Raw genomic sequence first — 20903 nt, 5'->3', positions numbered from 1 at the left:
ATACTACGTTATATTGCCTTTCTACACGTTATCAATTACTTTGAAGGATTACTATTCTCTTCATAAAGAGTAGGTCTAAGGAGAGAAGTCAATAGACATCATTCCTGGTTATGGCTCAGGCTGTAACCTCTACAGGGCTGAGCCTTGCAGAAACTGCCTCCCAGGTGCCTCCATAACACAGTTGCATTAGGAACCAAAAAAAAATACAGAACAAAACATCAGACTTTTATTATTCAGTCTGCTTTCCTCTAATTCTGGACAGTAACTGTCAGAAAAGTTGTCTACACACTGATACTGAAGTGAGGTGGCTTCAGGTAGACACAAATGCTGTAAAAACAAATGCATTTAGAGCTTGTTGGAGAAATTACTGTAAAGTTGAGCACCAGGAAAGAAGATACTAGCTTCTTACTACTAGTCTCTGCAATGGCCTTAACATGAAGTGGTTTATTCTTTGAAAGTAAAGTCCTTTGTAATGTATCTCAGATTCATCCCACCTTATTTTAGATACTAATAGAAATGAAGTAACTGAGGTGAAAAAAAAAATACAGGTGCACCGCAGGAATCAATAGAAAGAGATGAGGAAGTCTTGATATCATTATTCCTCTCCAAATCTCAGCAGTCCCTCCACAGTGTGTATCTTTTTCTGCTGGTGAAAGAGGGAGGCTAAAATATTCCTAATGCAGATGATTATGTCAGAGTTCTAAATATGGCATCAACAGTTTTCCTAAGGGGACACTACTAAATAGCTAGCTGATAATAGAGGAAACAAATTTTCTTGTACAGAAAAGGAATACTGCAACATTAGGATGGCAGTAGAGGACTTTCGAATCAGGACCTAAATGTTGTATGCTGAAGCTGTATAAACTGTATTTCTGATGAAGCTCCTGAATTAATGCATCCAGGTTCTAACAGGGTCTTATTACTTGGGATTATAACAGGACTCTTTCAAGGTTAGAGTTGACTCTATGTCCAGGTAACTCAGGACTAGGAGGAACGGAAGTATAACTCCTACTGATTATGAAGGTGTAAGTAAACGATCTGATAATGTATAATGATAATTATACAGGTATGTGTGCTGGTTTTGGCTGGGACAGAGTTAATTTTCTACACAGTAGCTAGTATGGGGCTGTGTTTTGGGTTGTGCTAGACACAGTGTTGTTGCGGTTCCTGCTGAGCAGTGCTGACACAGAGCCAAGGCCTTTCTGCCTCTCACACCCCCACCAGCGAGCAGCCTGGGGGGCACAAGAAGCTGGGAGGGGACACAGCCCGGACAGCTGACCCCAGCTGACCCAAAGGATATTCCACACCATGGAACATCATGCTCAGCATTTAAAGCTGGGGGAAGAACAAGGTTGTGTGTGTGTGTGTGTGTCCAGAGTGATGGCATTTGTCTTCCCAGGTAACTGTTACCCATGATGGAGCGCTGCTGTCCTGGGGATGGCTGAACACCCGCCTGCCGCTGGGAAGCGGTGAATGAATTCCTTGTTTTGCTTTGCTTGTGTGCGCGGCTTTTGCTTTACCTATTAAAACTGCCTTTATCTCAACCCATGAGATTTCTCACTTCTCTTCCAATCCTCTCCCCCATCATGACATGGGGGGAGTGAGCGAGCGGCTGTGTGAGGCTTAGTGCCAGCTGGGCTAAAGCTCCACAGTACGTCACGGCGCTGAGCCCTGACCCTGCCGTACACAACGGAAAGGCAAACTGCTGAAGTCCCATCAGTGGGCACCCTCTATGACAGATCGCCCACATGTCATATAACTAAAATCCTTATGCTTATGCTCCTTATGTATGCTTAGTATGTTGTTAGTGAAACTACTGACCTACTAAAGTTTAAATGAAAAACTCACTGCCATATTTAGTGTTGAATTTCTTTGCTGAGATTAGCGCTGAAAATGGAAGGGGGGCACTGGAAACAGGGTCGTTTACTCTGTTTTGCAAATGGTTGTCCAGCTCAGGAATTAAAATACATTGCAGAAGGAAGCTTATCCTGTCTATAATCATTTTTGTGAAGAGATAAAGGAATTTAATCTTCAGGAAAGTCAACCTAACAAGAACTAACTTCACTCAATGAGGTTTTAAAAAAATCAGAGCAGGAAAAAAGGAAGCAAATTATTTGCTATTGTACTCTTCCTCTTGAAATGCCTGAATAAAGACATAGGGAGAAGGCATTTTAACATCTATGATTTTAAGACTAAGGAGCTAGGAAGAGCAAGGAAATAAGAATCAAAGAAATCCTTCCAGTAGAAGAAAATATCCTTGTATCTGCTAGAGTCAACAACAGGCAAAATATTTTGATTGGACTGCAGTCTGACTAGTCTGATAACTTTTTTTTGAAGTTTCATTTTAATGTTCACTTTTTCAGCCAAAAAGGTTCCATAAAGCTTCAATAATATAGTATTATTATACAAAAAAATAAATCTATCTGTGACAGGTCTTTGTTTTAACTGAAGAACAGACTATTTTAAATATAGAGTAAGGACAATTAAGGTCAGAAATGCAAACACTGTTTCCTCACAATAAAAGTTTCAGGGCAAGCTTTTTTTCTTTATATCTATCTGAAATGATGAGTACACTTAAGTGACTTCTGGGCGGGATGGGAATGTGGCAACAACAAGCTATATCTTATATGAAAGAACAGCAAAATGCATGAAGATGGCCTTTTGTTTAAAATCATCTGGGGAAAAAAACACCCTAAAAATATTTTAAAAATATAAGCATTTTTAAAATTTAAGACAGAAAGAGAGCTCCCTCCACCCTTCAACTTTAAGTCAGTAAACCCCCAATCAATCATTTGCAGCAAGTTTTTCAGTTTCCTTGTTTGCACAAAAGCTGTTACAGCATTGTAAGGAGACGAGGAATCTAAAAATGACAAGTCCTTTTGGTCATGTCCGAGAGCCAGTATCCTCCACTGAAGATAACAACAAGGAAAATTTTTAAAAGCAGGGTAACTAGTGATGTTTTGGGTAAGTGTACATGAGTGCTTAATAAGGCTGCTCAGGATTAATAAATTGGCCATAAATCTGTGTTTGTATAAAGGTAGGTTTAAAAAAGCCACCCTACTATCAACAAAAATAATAATTTTGTATAAATCATTCATTGCTTAATACCCACACCTATTGCCAACATCAGACATAATTTTGAATGTTGAAATGTTTACAGCAGTTTGGCTGCAAGCAACCCAAAATCTGCATTACAAAGCAGATTAACAAAGCTTATTGCTACTGTCTGAATAATGCTAAAATTTGGGAAGCACTGACAGCATGATATATGCAGTACCTGACAATTTCAGCGTCTTAAATTTAAACTTCTCAGATGTGAGGTAGCTTATTCTATGTCTTATCTTCCTGCCCAATAACCTTCTGTAGTAAAGACTATTATCATTGTATAAACTAATCAGTCACTAAAGTAATCGGAAAACATGAATACACAGATCCCACATAGTCAGTGACCCTACAGATACAAGTTTCATGGCTATTGAACTCCATAGTTTCAGTGGCTGACCAGGTCAGCAAAACATTACATGGATTTCACATGACTAATGCAACTATTGAAACTGAGGTCCTGTATTCATTTATTTTTATTATTATTAAAAGGATTTAAAAAGGGAAACAAATCTTATTTTAAGAGCAACAGGGATAGTTTGTGAGAGAAGTAGAATGCTGAAATGATACGGAAGATGTGCAGACAGTGGGGATACAAAAAATTGATAAGGTCAAGATAAAACTCTGAATTCAATTGAATGTATTTGCAGAAACTATTACTGGCTATCTAACAGAACAGGGGACTATCGCTGCAGTACCCCTGCACACCTCCGGTCTGGAAAATACTCTTTGCACTAGAGATGCAGCAGAGAGTTGCATGCAATTTTAAAAGTATCATAAAATAAAGTTGTAACAGGCACTTCCCTTTTCTGGCGTAAAATCTCTTGTGGTCCTAGTATACTGTCTTGAGTTTCGTATTCCTGAACATTAATTCGCTCAAGCTACCAAATACCTTTATCTAAATGCATGTTTCCAAAATGAAAAACGGTCTCTAGATTTCACTGTTCAGACTATTTCAGTTACCCGTCAACTATCAAGAAATGGTAATTTACTTCTCAAGACATCAGATTCTTCACTAACAATAGGCATGAGCTTCATCTGAGCTGGGAATACATAACTAAGTTATTCTTGAAGAGTGTTCTAATAAGCAACGATTTGGGATTAAATATTTATCCCTTTAAGAAGGCATTTTCCGTTTCTTCTATAATACTACATTGGTATAGCGACACTTTCCTTATTTTGGCCTTTATTTTCCTGGAGCATAAAATGGCATTTGTAATGCAAGTTACATCCGGTTGTTAGAGAACAGGTAACTAAAACAATTTAAACATATTTTTTTAAATGCATGCTATGAACAAGATCACCTAGATTAGAGACTAGTAGGACCGTTACTTTCCCACATCTAAACATGTACTTTAAGGCAAAAGAGTTTCATGAGTAGCATGTATCATACCAAAATGATAATGTGCTGCCCATAGATCTGAACAGCACAGTTCATGTAATAATTTCACCATAAATCCATAACTATTATGTCAGTATACAAATTCCAAATATTAAGTTACAGCCAATGTTACTTAAGGATTAACTTTGCAACAAATGACACTGGCTATTTCCTACCTTTATAGATTGGTCACTCCAACAATAAATGAGTTTCAGCAATGAAACACTCCCAGAGTCTGGGGAATGATATCTACTTTTACCTGAAAAACACATACATAATTTGTGAACTGACAATATACACAGAAGTACGCAAATAGAAAGATATTTAACATTTTCAGTTTTTCACTTCAGCAACATACCTGAAAAGATCTGAAAAAGTATGCACAAAGTGTTCAGACAATATATTGTTTGAACATTTATCCTAAATCAAGATGTTTTGTTTTTTGGGTTTTTTTGAACAGAGGTCTGATATACCACAGAGTATGTTTTCATAATAATTTTTTAAAGATATTGAAAATACTTTTTGATTTGGACTACCTCACGATGGATTTTTGTGATACAAATTCTAAAACTACTTCAGTAAGTGTTTCTTTACCTTTAAAACATAGTAGTAAAGTCTATGCAAAAATACATTCAATAACATTTTGTGTAGTTACAGTTCCTTCTGATCTATTTTTCTAATTCAGGGCAACAATACTAGCTGTGGTCAAGATGTCACATAGCTGGTGGCTCACCAGTTACACTTGCAGTTAAGAAAGATGTTAAATTTATGGATTTGCATGTGAGTTTTGTTACTATCCATCCTGAATTTCAGATTATTGTCACAGCAAGGCATACTTTGAACTGGCAGCTGTACTGTTTTAGTCCAGTTCTTCATTTGGACTTCGACAAACAAGTGTGACAGCTCAATACTTTAATACAATGTTTGTTGCCAGACATATACGTTGGGTAAATTGGTTGTACGATCCTTTGAATCCACACAAAAATCTCTGATTGCCAGTACTGTATGTCTCAAGAAGCAGAAACTGAATTGTAAATAGCAGCTGTCAGTGCTGCAGTAACACTAAGGCTCAGAAGCATCCTGATCACACAATGCTGTCATTTGATTAAATGTTGGATTCCTGCAGCGAGGACTGAGGTCTGAAAAAAACCACATAAGTACCTACATCTCACAAAGTGAAGAGGGTACATGTCACAGCACTCTCCAAACTAGCTGGCTGCAACAAGGTCTTTTACTATCTCATACCAGCATACTCTTCATGCTACTCCTTCTGCTGCCTTCTCCTAGTCTCTCATCCAGGGCACTCACACTCTCTCTCTGCCTCTTCCTCCTCTCTCTTCCTTGGCTGCCCAGCCTCTTAACATAACCAGCCACAGCTGCACCTTGTCTACATCAGCCAACCTGCTACCCCTGAAGCCAACCCACAGCTGTATATTATCAATGTTAATTAACCCAGCTTCATTCCTCTACAGGTACGCTAATGTAGTCTGAATGGGAGCAGTATGCTATTCAGTAAATGACTGTATTAACTTTGTCAATATCTGATATAATATATAAACATATGTAGAAACATACACACAGGTATGATTAAAAAAAGAATGAAAAAGGAAAAAAGAAAACTAGAGCATTTAATATAATTTTACAGAAAGATGAGATAAAAGCAAATGTTTTATTTTCTATCTCTGACAGCTGACATGGCATGTTACCATAATACAAAATGTAAAGGCTAATACAAAAACATAAAAAGGGATGACAAAATAAGAGACACAGAACTGATCAGTCAAAGAATAACCTCTCCATTTCTCATGTTTTAATTTGAGTTTTATGTGATTTCTTTATATATCAGGAAGAATTATGCTGTTTTCTTTTTTCTCCCATTTTGGAAACTTTGCTGTGTCGAACCTCAATGTTATTATTTCAAACCTACACCCCACAACTTACAACTAATTTCTTTAGTGTGAACCTACTGAGTTTACAGTTGAGTTTCCCCTGTGGGACAGAACCAGGTCACCAAAATCTTGGATGTGAGGAAAGAGTCAAGCAACGCCAATGTGAATTAATAGCTTTTATAGTTCTTACTGATTCAAGAACCAACCTGAGGCTAACTCTGGTTTAAACACAAAACAGTCTTTCAGCAAGTGTGCCCACTGATGAAGAACAGTACAGCCAACACAGTACCTATCATTTATCCTTGTCCTCTGTTGCAGTACTTAAGTTTCATGTCTATGTATGCAAAAAAACATTAAAACCTCCTATTTAAATTTGGTTTTGTTCCCATCTCTTTGCACACATGTAAATATGTACAGAAAGTCCAGAAACATCAGCAGAATCAAGTTTTAGCATTGCCTGTTCTGCTGTCCAGTACGTCCTCGATGCTAAAGAACTGGTCATTCCTAAAACATCTGAGAGCGCTGCAATTCTTACGGAAGATTTTAATTTGCAAATCAGATAACTGAACTAGGAGATATGGGATACAAGTTACATTACCTCAGAAGTTTTAGGTCACTCAGTAAAGCTATTTTTATGTCCACAAATACTTTAGTTACCTCTACACCATTTCCCCACCCTTCACCTACTTATTTTCTATTGTCACCTGATCTTATGTTCCATCTTTCTTCCAACAAGCCATTCCACAGTTATGGTGAATATGAGCAACAGAAGAAAAGGTACACTAAAACCTGGTTTTAGATAGGGACATGAAGGCTATTTACATAGCAGAGGGTCAAGACTTGACTTGAAAGCATTTGTGTGATCAGTCTAGACAGGATCTAGCCTATAACAGGAACACTATATTTGTTAGTTAACGCATACTGACAAAGATCCATATTCTGTTCCGGGTTTTATTTAAACATTCTTTGTTTACTTACATACTGTAAACATAAACTCAGACTGGCTTGCAAAGCCAAGACTGGTGAACAATTGCCTGTGGGACATTAACGTGAAAAGATTACTTTATTCTTCCCCAAGCCAAAAGTCTAAGGGCATTATTGAACAGTCAAGAAGACTCTTGTATTACTAAGGCAACAGTTTGCTTGAAGGGCTGTATATATCATCGCACAGGCATGTAATGGTGATGAGGGAGATAGGGGAGGGGGGAGGCAACAGTATTTGTTTTAGTAAATTTCTGTTTTTCAGATTGCTAGAAAACATGTTTAGAAACTCAGATCAATGTTTTGCCGTCACAGAAAAAATATCCTTGATTTCAGTGTTATGTAATAATCAACATTTTGTTTACATGCTTTTGTGATATTCACAAAAGAAAACAGAATAATCCAGATTCTGTATTTGCAAAGTGGACCTGCTCAAAGCTAGAGAATATAGGGATTTTTTTTCATTATTGAAATTAAATGATGCATTTTAGCATTCAAAAAAAAATGTTTAGAAGCCAATATTGCCACTCCTCCATATACTTACTGCTTGATAACTCGCCATAAAAACTGGGAAATGAAGGTGTTCCTGCTTCTACATTTCGCCACTTGTCATATATAGGTTCTGGTTTCTGTGGACTAAAAGGATATGAAATTATTAAACAAAATCTGAATGTACTTACAAAAATCTTATGTCTTAAGGTAGGTTTTTTTAAGGTAGGTACTCTACTATCAACTACAATTTAGCTTCTCTTCAAAAGTCACTTGCATTCTTTTGCCCACAACTTGGTATTGAAACATTCATAGGTACACAAATACTGAAAAGTACCATCTATATGCAGGGACTTTACATTTGGCTCAAAACTTACTATAGTTTACCTTTACATTGTATTAAAGAAACAAAGACACAGACGAAGAACTGAATCAAAACATTTTCACAAAGGAATTTTGCTGCGTTTTCTATTATGTAGGAAAAAAGTTCAAGGGAAACTCGCAGCTTTATTTTATAGGCTTCCATTATTCCATGGTGGTAAATAATTCAGATTATTATTGCAATACTTGGGATTTCAGTAGACTGTTACAATTTAGGAGGCTAGTTAGTGTGTGTATCCACTGCTTTTCAGTACTTTGTCATGGATGAACTCGGCAACCTAACCCTTGAAGACAAAAGATATGGATAGAGGGGAAAAGAAGTGAAAAACCTCTCCAAACCCGTGCACTAGTTTGAACTGTTTCTTTTAAATACATTCCTGTAGTGACCCTGAACAGACTATATTTAGTTGTCATTTAAAAATAATATATTTCACCTTTCAAATTCACTACAAACAACAGTAAGTAACAACATTCAAAAGCCTTGCAATACTAAATCTCTGAAGGCTTACAGCTTGAGAGCTCTAAGTTACAGATCTGAATCTCAAATGGCAGGAGAAAACAAATTCTTTGAAGATCTTTTCTTACTAGCTTCTTCCTGTTTCTGTCCCACTTTATAATCTGACACATTTTACTGCAGGTTCCTTGATTTTCACAGTCTGGGTCAAGTTGCAAAAACCCCAGCAGATGTACAAACACATTTACAAACAACCGCTTAAAGACTCAGGTCCAAGTTTTTCCAAAGCCATGTTTTTCATACTTGATTCTTTTTTGGATTATGAACATGTTTTTGTTGAGATGTTCAAATTATGTTAAAAATATTGATTTTTCTTTCTTTAAAAAGAAACAAACAACCCAGAAAAAACAGAGTAGTACTGGTTTGATAAGGTGTGCTTAAAGAATGTAATTTGCTGTTCACTGTTTTCACATTCCAGAGTCTATTTATCCAATCAAATAGCTAATAGTTCACAGAAATACTATAACTTGAAACTTACTGAGTTATCAAACCATGAGCTGAAAACTTGTGATAGCAACTAGTCAAGAGTTTTTCAATCAAATATTTTTCATTGGGAAATGATGATCTGTCAAACCCATGGTTTAAGTAGAACAATATATATAGTGACAAAGACAGAATTTCTGCCCAAAATGAGAATATTAGACTAATCCAAAAATACCCAATAGTCTATGAATTGAACAAATGCATTTTTCCAGTTCTGACTCTCCAGATTCGATGTATATATTTTATTTAACAATAAAGAAATTCCTTTCACTCTCTTGTAACAGCAAAATCATTGGATATGCCAAAGAGCAGCAATTTAAACTTTACCATCACATTCCTCAGATCAAGGCCATAGCTGACTGACACTAAAATGATTGTCTTTACAGCCCAATGAATATTTCATTGCTGCATGCAAAGTGGGCCAGCATTAACAGAAGAAAGCTGGAACTGCAAAATTATTAAACCAGTAGCTAGACACTGTGCCACTGCCCATTCGCCAATGAAGTAGGCAGAACTATGAACGTCAGCCCCATACATATTAAGCAAGTGTTGTAGTCACTGGATAATCTGTTCAGACATTCTTTCTCCTGTTTTAAATTTAAAAAGTTTAAAAGCTTTGGAGTTTGTACCACTGTACTAATAGAAAGTAAGCTTTCACAAAATGGAGAAACATTCATGGCTTTGCTGACAAATAAGCTACTGAGAGGAGATCAGAATGCATTTTCTCTTTCATATTAATAACTGAATTAGTAAGAGCTATCTGTACTGCAGTAATACTTAGGAGACTAGGACACTTACCAGCTGTGAAAGCTGTCCTACTAACTCCTTCCATGAATGCTCTGATGAATTAGAATTCAATACGTAGTTTTTTTTCCTTGAGCATGCAGTAGTTTTAGCTAAACCAACTGCCCCAAGACATCTGGCTACATACTGTTCATTTAGAAGGCAAACCAGACAAAACATTTGTTTGGTTTCTTCCAAACTTTTAATTAGGCAGAAGTACATTATTTTAACAGCTCATCATAAGAAAGAAAAGCCTGAATAAAGAATAAGTGGTGAAAAAGATATATAAATCATATTAAAAGAGTTAATGAATAAACACAGATCACGACAGTTGATTCTGACCCCAATTACTTGCAAAAGGAAGAGGTGAAATGGCTGAATCCTAAGATAGCAGCAAATAGGTCAAGTCCTATTCATGCTACACTTATTACTGGGGAAGAAGTACAGGGAATTTCACAGGAAATGGAGCTTTTTCCCTAGGTGGAGAGAGGGAGATAACTTTGCATACACATAACTGGTTTTGAGGCAATACAGAAAGTATGGATACATTCAGATAGCAATTTCAGATATCAAAACCATGCCTTAATACTCAGACACGACGATATTATCACATGAAAGTACAACACGTACTAAACATCACGTAATAAAAAAATCAGTATTTTATTTTTTTAAGTGTCTGAAGCACTAAAATTCTTTCTGATGGCTTTAATCCACTTCTACTAACACAGTAACGCTGGCTTGTTGTTTCTGCCCACACAACTTTGATTCTATGTGAAAATGATGGTTCTTGACTGCAGAGGGACATATGCAGTTTTACAGAGGTTAGAAAACAGCACAAAATTGTTCACATATCTCAACTGTTCTTACCTTTATTTATTGGGAAAAAAATAAAGTTAATTATGACTGACATGTCTGAAGTTCTGAAACAGTTATTGGAGGGTAGGGGAAAAGATAAACTCTGTGCTATTACGGGAGAGAGCCATAATGAGAAAAAAAAAACATGTCCTGTCCAGCACAGCAGAGAGGAAAATGTCCAGGTGACTAAAACCTGAAGTCTGTGTTGATAAAACACAGCAAATACAGTCTAGTTCTGATCAACTTCCCTATGAAAGAACAATTTAACCTTCAATAACATAAAAATTGCAGCTATTTGTCTGTTTATTTTCTGAATGTGTAAGAGATGCAGGATGAAGAAAGTACACCCTCAGAACCAGGCAAGTGTGTGCAGGAAAAAGAACTGTGTGCTGTCTCTGTGCAGACCCATAGCGCTAGCAGTGGCTGCTTAGGAACTCTAGAGGAAAATATGGAGCTCTGGGAAAAAAAGCAAAACTAAAACCCACAACAACAAAAAAAAAAAACAACCAAAAAACCAAACCCCATAAACAAACAAAAAGATTCAAGAAGAGAACCAATACAGCTCAACTGCTTTTATCCAAATGAGGCCATTAGGAGGCAGCAGCCCATGTTAAAACATCACAAATGGCATCAAACTAAAACTTAGCTACAAGACAGCTATAAACAAGTATAGTATTCAGCTCTGGAAAAAAAGGCAATCTAAACCAAAACATGGCATAATCCCAAATAAAACATTTCAGAGTCTTTGAATAAAATTCATAGCCTTTTTGTGATGAAAATTTATGGCAATTTTTTCCCATCTTTTGCACAAAAAAATACATAGTTCTACAAGAGATGCTAACTTTTATGGCTTTACATTTCCTGAATAAAACTTTGTAGTACAGTTTAAAAAAAAAAATTGTGCATTTTTTCTTGCAACAACTTTAATACTTATAAATTTATGGGAGATATATTCCAAAAGCAGGATGTGTATGTCTGGGAAAAAAGTTCGATACTGGTATGATGACTAACTTCAATTACACAGTGTCTTTCCAACAGAGTACTGTAAGACACAATGCAAGCATAAAGTCCTGTCTTGCATCGAAAGGACTTCACGTTCAAGCTGGAATCCTGAAAACAACCTTTAATATAAAAGCTTGTGTCAAATACGGACCAGTAAGCAATGTGATTAGCAGTAAAAGTAACTGAGAAACATGTGTTTGACCTGCAGGATTGTGCATATCTCTTGAGATATGCTGAATGCTTAGAGCTCTGTGGAAGATGCACAGGTATTTGCAGCATCAGGATCAATATTCTTTGTTCCCCTTCTTGCCTCAGGGCCATAGCATCACCAACACTGAAGTTAATTGTCCCTAAAATGCTAAATACAGACCAACCTAGGTTTGCTGAACAACAAAAGTCTGTAGACAATATGCATTGCCTGATTAGTATGTTCTATTTGGCTTGGTCAAGTAACATTGCACATGCTATTTTTCCTATAATGCTGAAAAAAGCATTTAGTCAATAAATTTGTTTTGAGTAGCATAAATGTTATTTGGGATGGTTCTCACAATGTAAGGACCGATGAGGCATTCATTCCCAGTAGCTGCCATTATTACTGGGGGCATTGTACTTTTTAGATAGCATAACCAGGACAGACTTGTTTTGTTTCTCATGTTTTAATCATCAGTAAGCCAAGGATTTCACGGTAAAGGAATTATATTGCTTACAGAGAGCGGAAGTTAAAACAGCACAAATGTGCTTCATGCACACCTCCCAATGTGCCTGAACAGACCTCATTATTCTACTTAGTTTAAACTGTGAAGAAAAGAGTGATCTCCAGAAAAACAGGGTGTGAACCTGGACAATTTGAGGTCTTGTTCTGTTGAAAAAGCATTCTGGCATCAGTTCTAATCTGCTAAATAGAAAAATATAAGAACACTTAACTTTATCCCAGTCTTCATTTGTTCAAAGAACATCCTATAAAAAAAGCTCTAGAGAAAGAATGTAAACTGCATTGCAAAAGTCTGTATTTAAGAAAAATGTCTGATTCTCATTTTTCACTTTTTAACCACTATAAAGGAAGAAAAGACTCATAATGAAAAGGTTCTTACCTCTCAATTTCACCTGTAATTGTTGAAGGTATGTTAATTATCCTGTTGATTAAAGCTATTCTGCTAAATAAGAAGAATACTGTTTCCAATCCCTTTGTTCCATAAACGTTATTCTCGGGTCCATCCTTCATGCCAGTTTGTCCTTCAGTTGCAGCAAGGTACTTGTTTGATAGATCAAGCACTCTCTTTGAAAACAAGTTGATTACTGCACATTCTTCTAGCACACAACAATCACTACATTTCCATCCTGGCAACATTAGTGATAGGTGGTTGTCATTTGACACAAGTCCAAAAGAAACAGGACACTGAAGCATCAAGATATCTAAGCGTCTAACACAAAGATTGTCTATTTCTTTATCTACACCCCACGGTAAGAGACACGACAAAAGCAGTTTAGCTGTATCAGTGGTGACATTCACGTCGATGTTACTTGATGGCTGCATTCTAATCTTTCTTGAACTCTTCATTTTTTTTTGCCTTCTCATGCCACCACTTTCTTCCAAAGGCCTAGCTGCACTATTATCCCTACAGACCTGGTTTGAACTAACAGTATCTACTTGTCCATCCACTGGAGATATGGAGCCAGCAGTTTTAATTCTTTTTAATGTCAGCACCCTTTTCTCAGTAGTACTTTTGGCTCTTTCTAGAGTGTCATAGCTGTGGAATGAATTCGATGACTTTAATCCATTGAGTTGAGATGACAGCAGAAGCTCCTCAAGTTTTTCCAGATCAAATAAGAGAATATGAAAGTTTGCATTGCTCCATTTTGTCTTAACTGGTAAAATAGTAAAAGGCTGGTAGATGCAGCTGGTATCAGTTAACTGAAAGAAAAATATGAAGTGTCTAAACAAAAATCCATAGTGTTTTGCAGTTTTCAAGATATAAGCATAGAATTGCTTATGGAACAGACCAAACCTATTAACTCCATTCATTTCAACTTGATTATATATTCACTTCTTACTAAAGAAAAAGTTCAGCTTTTTTTTTTTTTTTAATAGCTTAAGATACACAGAGCCCTGTAAACACTAAAATACAGGCTCCTTATAATATCTTCAATTATACAGCCACACTGTAGATTGCATACATCTTTGCTAAAACTCTAGGCTGGTACTACTTCTGCTAGGTCTCATTTCAAGCTGGAAGATATTTAGAGGAAAGTTTTGAAGAATACAGCTTTTTTTCAAAAATAAAGCTAGGGAAACACAAATCCTATGATGTTGCAAAATTCTTGCAAACCTTGAGAATCTATATGCCTTGTAGCAATCTGGTATGTGCCTGAGATGGGGACTATGCCTTTTCCCATTTCAAAATACGCAAAACTATCTTAAAGTTACTTAATTCTAAGCTGTCACACATACTTTATCAGCAACAATAAATTATAGTCACAAGTAATTACATCTCCAGTTACAAAATTAGTTACCATAGATGAAAATAATTGAAAGAAAAAGGCTACAGAGCTACTACAATGTTTGTGAACATCTGATATCACCTTATGTCACCCTATTTCTAATCTGGATCTTTCTAGAATTCACCATACTTCAACAGCTTTAAAGATTTGCAGAGCATTTCAGTTCCACATACTAAAGTGTTAATTGTGCTGGTATAAATACACATCTGCTTACTGCTGTTAATTAATACCCAAAGAAAGTAGTTTTTCCTAAAATCTGTCTGAAAAGATCTGAGAACAGCTACAGTTACTCACAACTTTGAACTGGCATATTAAAATACAGTAACAGTAACCCAGTGATGATGATCTGTAATAGTGTCAGCTGATCAACATGAGGAAATAGTCAAAATAATCTTAAATTTTCTTTTAAACTCAGTTTTACTCTTGTAGTTTCATTCGTTAAATGATAAATCACCATGCAGAAGAAAAGCTTTCATCTTTTAGAATCAGAAATAATTTTATTTTGCCAGTGTCCTTGGCATAGGATTGGTACTATGCTGTGACAAACTTCTGAGGAGGGGAATGTTTTTGGACACATTAAAAATCAGCTCCTTATACAGATATCACAGAAGAACTTGCCTCACAAATGCCCATCAAAAACAAACTGTCCTGGACATTAGAATCTTAGACAGAATATAGTCTAAGCCTACAAAAAGAATGCAATATTTGAGATGATAAACTAAGATAAGAAAGTCTTTTCTACTAGGACATAACCTCTATAGATTAGATACTTGCTAAGCGGAACCTGTGGAAAGGAGAGAACACGAATAAATACAATGAAGAAAAATATTCATATAAATCCATGTGAATGGAGGATACATGCAGGCAGAAATAAGCGCCTAAGGATGAAAAAGTCAAGAGGGGGAAATTCCAAAATCTGTCCTGTAGTCCTTGAGATATTTCTCTATATGAGAAACACGCCATACTTGCTTTTCCCCCACTCCTAGTTTCCCATGAATACTTCAGGACAGACATTCTGTCTTGGCCGCCTATGCCAGCCAATTTCTGAATCCTTAGGGAGAGGACATGCAGCAAGTTACCTCAGATTCCATATTCCAATTAAGATCCACTTGCAAGAGTGGATTTCCAGCATTACATCAGAACATCCAGTTCTGAGGAGAAATACACATCTGGAAATTAAGAAAAAAATATTTCATATTCTTGCTGTCCTTCTCCCCAAACAACTTTCTGTTCCTGTGTATAACCCAGTGTAACAGAATTTACAACAGAGCTTCTGCGGGCTTCAGAAAGCAGGACAAGTGTACCAGGGGGGGCACAGTAGCATATCAGCCTCTTTTGCTGCTTCCTTGCTCCTTTTTCTATTATTAAAGGACTGAACCTATGTACCGCCCAAGGAAAAGTCTGCAATAATACTACTACAAGTTACAGTTAATGACAAATATTCAGATTTTAAAAGGATAACCTTCTTTCAATAACATTTATTTTCCTCCTCAACTTTAGTTTTTAGCTTCATTTTAAAACGTAAAATAAAGTCTGGAGCAGTAATTCCTTTTAAGCAAAAAAGTGAAATGTTTTGTAAATGTTTACTGGCCATTATGAATTTCAAAAATTGTTTAGCTTTTTTTTTTTTTTTTTTTTTTTATATAGGTAGAATCACAGACATCATGGAAATGTTTACTGGAAGGAATATCTGTAGGTCACCTCATCGAACCTCCTGCTCTGCAGACTTTGATGTCATTGATATTTTTATGAAACTGCTAGTATTTCAGAATTCATGTTCTGAGGAGGAAAACCATGACAAATATCCGATTATAATTTGAAACAAAAATCCTATTACTTCTGCATGCGACTTAAACATATCAGATACTGAACTAAATGACAGAATTGAATCTTGAAGAAAACACCAATAAATTTCCATCATAAAGACAAAACTGATTTTTTTTTTTTTTTTGTCTGAGAGACTCCAGGTGAGTTTGCAGAAGAGCAACTACTTACTTTCACAGGAACCCCTGTGCACTAGCAAGCAGCATTCCATAAAGGTAATGGGAGGATCATCCAATGGTAAAGTTATGAGATTGTGACACAACATCTCATATCAGTATCCTGCTGTATCTATTAAAAAGGTATCTTTTACCTTTAGGGGAACAGCAGACGTGAGAGAGGAGAAATTCCTCGTTGATGCTTTTGCCCTTTTCTTTAAGTGCTTATGACTGGTATGTTTTCATTGTCCTGCACAAGCCTCTGCTCTCGGCACCGTGTTCAGTCTTAGCTATTTCACCTTTACAAGCAAGCATGTACAAGCAGATAGTACCAAGTAGCAACTATTCAGCCCAGTGATACTTGTGTAAACAATTATGCCAGCTTCGTATCACAAGTGATATAGACTTTTCTAGATCACTACGTTAATTTTTCTTGTGATAATTAGAAATATTCCAGAAAAGCAAAGAACCGTTTCTGTTGAAAATAGCTGAATCCTAAAAGAAAGCATCAAGTAGTGTTTGTAAACAGGGCAGCAGATGGCTTTAACTTGAGAAAGATGAGTTAACACTGCATTCAAGACCACCCCTTACCTAACTCCTTTTATGTAACAAACTATGACTTTATAGGATTAGCTGTTTTTAAACTGTTACCATTGTAGTTACAAATAACACAAGGAAAAAAATTTACTCTCTATAACCTGTAAATTATTTGACTATTTAATTTTGGATAACAACATAATTTGGCTTTCTGTTATTTAGAGAACAATGCTCCCACCAGATGAGGATGCACGCTAAATACATAATCTTTTTTAAAGATCTCCATAGGGAGTCAAAAGTAAGATATTATAACTGCTTGTTCAGGTCTTTTTTTATCCCTTTCCTTTTTCCTTTTTAGAAAATAATACATTGAAGTTAAGCACTAGGATTAATTTAATCTTTAATTATGCTGTTTTCTAATACATAGAAAGAACCCCATGAAATGCAAACACTGGAATTCACAAGCTAGCTTTAACATTAATAGAAGTATTTTCATTTTCTCTATTCTATACATTTAAATTTGGTTGATTAACATTTAGGAACCTTTAGGAAAATCACCACCCAAACAAAGGAGAATACCGTGACAATGTCAATCTGTTGAGGCATCTGGTGATGCTACCGTGTGTGAAGCCACAATAAATGTTTATTGGCAATATGAAAGCTTATTGACATTGATCCGAGAAGCAGCTACCAAGTTATCTTAGCTCTGTGCCATAGGCATTTCATTCCATTGAAGGAAGGTGGACATCTAAAGCTTTAGACATAAAACACTATTTAGGAAATATGGACAAGCTATTCTCTGTAACAGAAGATGACAGAAAATGGAAGGAAACCCATAAAACTAACCGTGAACTAGAGCTGGGAATAGCATTTGATGAGTGTTACTAAAAAGCAGATTAACAGATATTTACATTCTGTACTCTGCCTTTTCTGACTCTCCAGAAGTATTTCACAACAGTAAATCCTACTACATTCAGGTAAATATTGCCATTATTCTTATTTTCTTTTCAAATGTACACACATTAAGGGTTTAGTAACTCTTTGTCAAAAACTAGGCTAACAATAGCAAAGCATGACTTGTCTCTGAACCACACAGTCCCACTTTGAGGCCTTCCTGTTGCCAACACGATGGCTTCAGTAATGAAAAGATCCCTTTGGTGTTTTTTCTGACAATTTTTGCACAACTCTTACCACAGGATTGTCTTGCAAACATGAACTGCTTAAGGGAATACATCCAAGTATCAGGGCATTCAAGCCTTACTATTCTCCCAGTGAATTTCAAATGATCATGTCCAAAAATAATTTAGTAATACAGATTCTTCCTTCAATTCTGTAAATTAAATGACCACCACACTATGATGTACTGAACATAACCTACATATTTTGATTATCATTTTGAAAGACAGTATAGAGCCATCCATCAGAGTTTATCACTGCTAGTTTTAAATTTTGTTTCTGACATGGCCAACTTTCCGATTCCCTCTACTAACAGGTCCCCCCGATCACCAATGTTCCATCTACTTTTATTAATTAGCTGAAAAAGTGGGAAGACTTCTTCAGTTATTCATTTAATTTATATAATTATATATATTATTTTATATATAACAACATATAATTTAATACTTTAATAGTAAGTTATTATAAAGAGGGCAAACTGTATGACTTTTCACAGCTTCAGTCATTTTATCCAGATTTTTAAAAGATGATCTTTGCCCTCTTTGTGTTGTCTAAGTGTATGAATCTAAAATGACTATAAATGTTAAGGTCCTCTGCTGTAGTTCAATTTTGAAAACTAGAACGTGCTACCTCTATTTTTTTGTGCATCACTAGTGGTAAGTCTAACAAGGAGTTACTGGGAAGGACGTGTATGTTAGTCAAGAAAAAAAAACTTTAGTAATAAGTCATGTTTTCATAAAGTGTAAAAATTTTCATGCTCAGGGCTAAATCCAGGTGTTTATTGTCATGATACAGCTTTATTACTTACTTTTGCTGGAAACTAAGAAATAGGAAGCACTTTTGTGTATGCATGTATTATCTCAAAATTAATCTAATAGCACATTAAAATATTGGCTAGTCCCTAACAAAAAAAAAAAAAAAAACAACTAGTAAGTATCTCAGGAAGTTACTGTAATTATCAATTAGATCTCAATTTAAACTTTTCCAAATCTCTAAGTAAAATAGCCTACTGTTTTTTTTTTAATTAGCAAATCACAGTTTGAAGCCAAATACTTTAGTAACAAGGCTAGACCTTTGTTCAAAATAAAGCCACTTGGGTGCTGACAACATTCCCACTTAACAACTGGAAGTTCGAATATTTTTATTGCTTGGACAGATGTACACTGCTTGATAAGGCTCCCTAGGAGGCCTTCACCTGCAAACTTTAAAGCAGCAAGAGGTCTGGCTACAGACGAAAATTATACCCTGAGACTCACGAACCTCTTGTGCATCATCTCTGACTGACCCACAGCTGAACAAGTTTTCTACCTTCAGGAAAAAGGAAGATCCAGGACATTCCTTCCAGCCCTTTCCCCAGCTTTGTTGTCCTCCTCTGGATGCATTCAAGGACCTTCACATTCTTCTTAAAGGATGGGACAGCAAACTTAAAGCTGGAGCGACAGACTTTGAAGACTCACTTTAATTGATTTATTCTGGCATAGAATTCATTGCTGCTCCACAACTAACAAGCCTGTTCTTCTCCCTCTCCTCTTCTCCCTTTACACATCTTTACCAAACCACCTTAGCACTGAAGGGAAAATTTACCCATGTCTATGGAAAGGGGAAGGCAGGGGGCTGTCCTTACTGCGGCCCCCAAATACATCAACCTATGCCATTATCTTTAACAGGTTTAAGACAGACATATCACATAAAAATTTCATGGGAAGTACAATTCAAGTGTTATTTTACTTAGTTGCCTTCTCATCCCTAAAGGCCTTTTTCCACTGGGATACAACTTGTTCCAGGAACGCTATTCCACTTAAAATACACACTTCCATTAGCTGGGGGATTCCCATACTGTTTCGGCTCCTCATACGTATGTACTTTCTCCACACACCCGCTTTCTTTACCAGATGCATCGTATTGTGGGTTTTGTGCTAAAAACAGATTTGACAAGAATGGTCTTGACACCGTTTTACATAAAGGAAATAAAGTGGCAAAATCACATGGTAGATATTCAGAAGGCAAACCAGACTCAAAATATACCTAGATGTCACTTTGATACCACTGAAAAGAAATTGTTCAGTTCGTACAGTATGGGTAGTATCAACTTATACATAAAACAAGTCCTGCAGCATTAAGCGTGATTTTTTCTTACAGACTTTTGGCCTTACTTAACTATTGTGCTCTCACTTTATCCCAAAACATAACAGGATAACAGTGACACAAAATAGACCCCAAAGTTGCCAGTGCCTGGGGAATTAAGCATGCTGTATAAAGCATAAATGTGAGCTATTCTGCTGATTCTAATAATTTTTTAAACTACGTAGCATTCAAGGGGTTTAATTGTGTTCCTTTGAGCTTTCTCTTGTGAGACAAAGTATTTTGATCTGTTAACACTACACAAGTTAGAAAAAAAGATTTGTCCCCTTCTTTATCCACTACTTAATGCTCAGGAAAGTGTGAGACAAAAATTGAACAACTTTTAGGTGAAATTTTAGTTAGATTTGAGGGAGGGTGAAGGTGGCTTAATGGAAGTGTTATCAAAGGACACTGGAAGATTCTTTCATTAACAGAAGCTGCAATGCTGCTGATTTTTTTTGTGTGTGCGCGCATGCATGGGATTTTCTCTCTTATTTGTCTGAGGTTTTTTGGCAGATTCATACCTTTCTATTTTGACAGTCATTAGACTATGAGTTTTAACACAGGCCCAATACAATAGTGCACTTCAGCACATGATAAAAGCCTGTCAGATAAGAAAGATTTCCTCTGAAAAATTAGTTCATTGCCAAAATTTACTTACTATAAAGAAATCTGCTAATTTAATCAGTACAATACCACCATCCTACTGTCTGTTCATGTGTATTCAGTGA

General features: G+C 36.1%; 1 protein-coding gene across 3 annotated transcripts in view; it reads right to left on the bottom strand.

Annotated features, from left to right (window-relative positions):
* Positions 1-20903, bottom strand: part of WDR72 (WD repeat domain 72) — a 123235-nt gene that overhangs the window by 50121 nt on the left and 52211 nt on the right. For all 3 annotated transcript variants that reach the window (XM_080396621.1, XM_080396622.1, XM_080396620.1), the window contains 3 exons: positions 12952-13772; positions 7898-7989; positions 4660-4742 (listed from right to left, as the gene is read on the bottom strand). In XM_080396621.1, coding sequence (XP_080252747.1) covers positions 4660-4742; positions 7898-7989; positions 12952-13772 — 996 coding nt within the window. The remainder of the gene's footprint in view (positions 1-4659; positions 4743-7897; positions 7990-12951; positions 13773-20903) is intronic.

The sequence above is a fragment of the Falco punctatus genome (genome assembly GCF_963210335.1).
Source record: "Falco punctatus genome assembly, chromosome: 7".
NCBI classification, from domain to species: Eukaryota; Metazoa; Chordata; class Aves; order Falconiformes; family Falconidae; genus Falco; species Falco punctatus.
The sequence above is the reverse complement of the archived record's forward strand: the minus strand, read 5'-3'. Positions and strand labels throughout refer to the sequence as shown.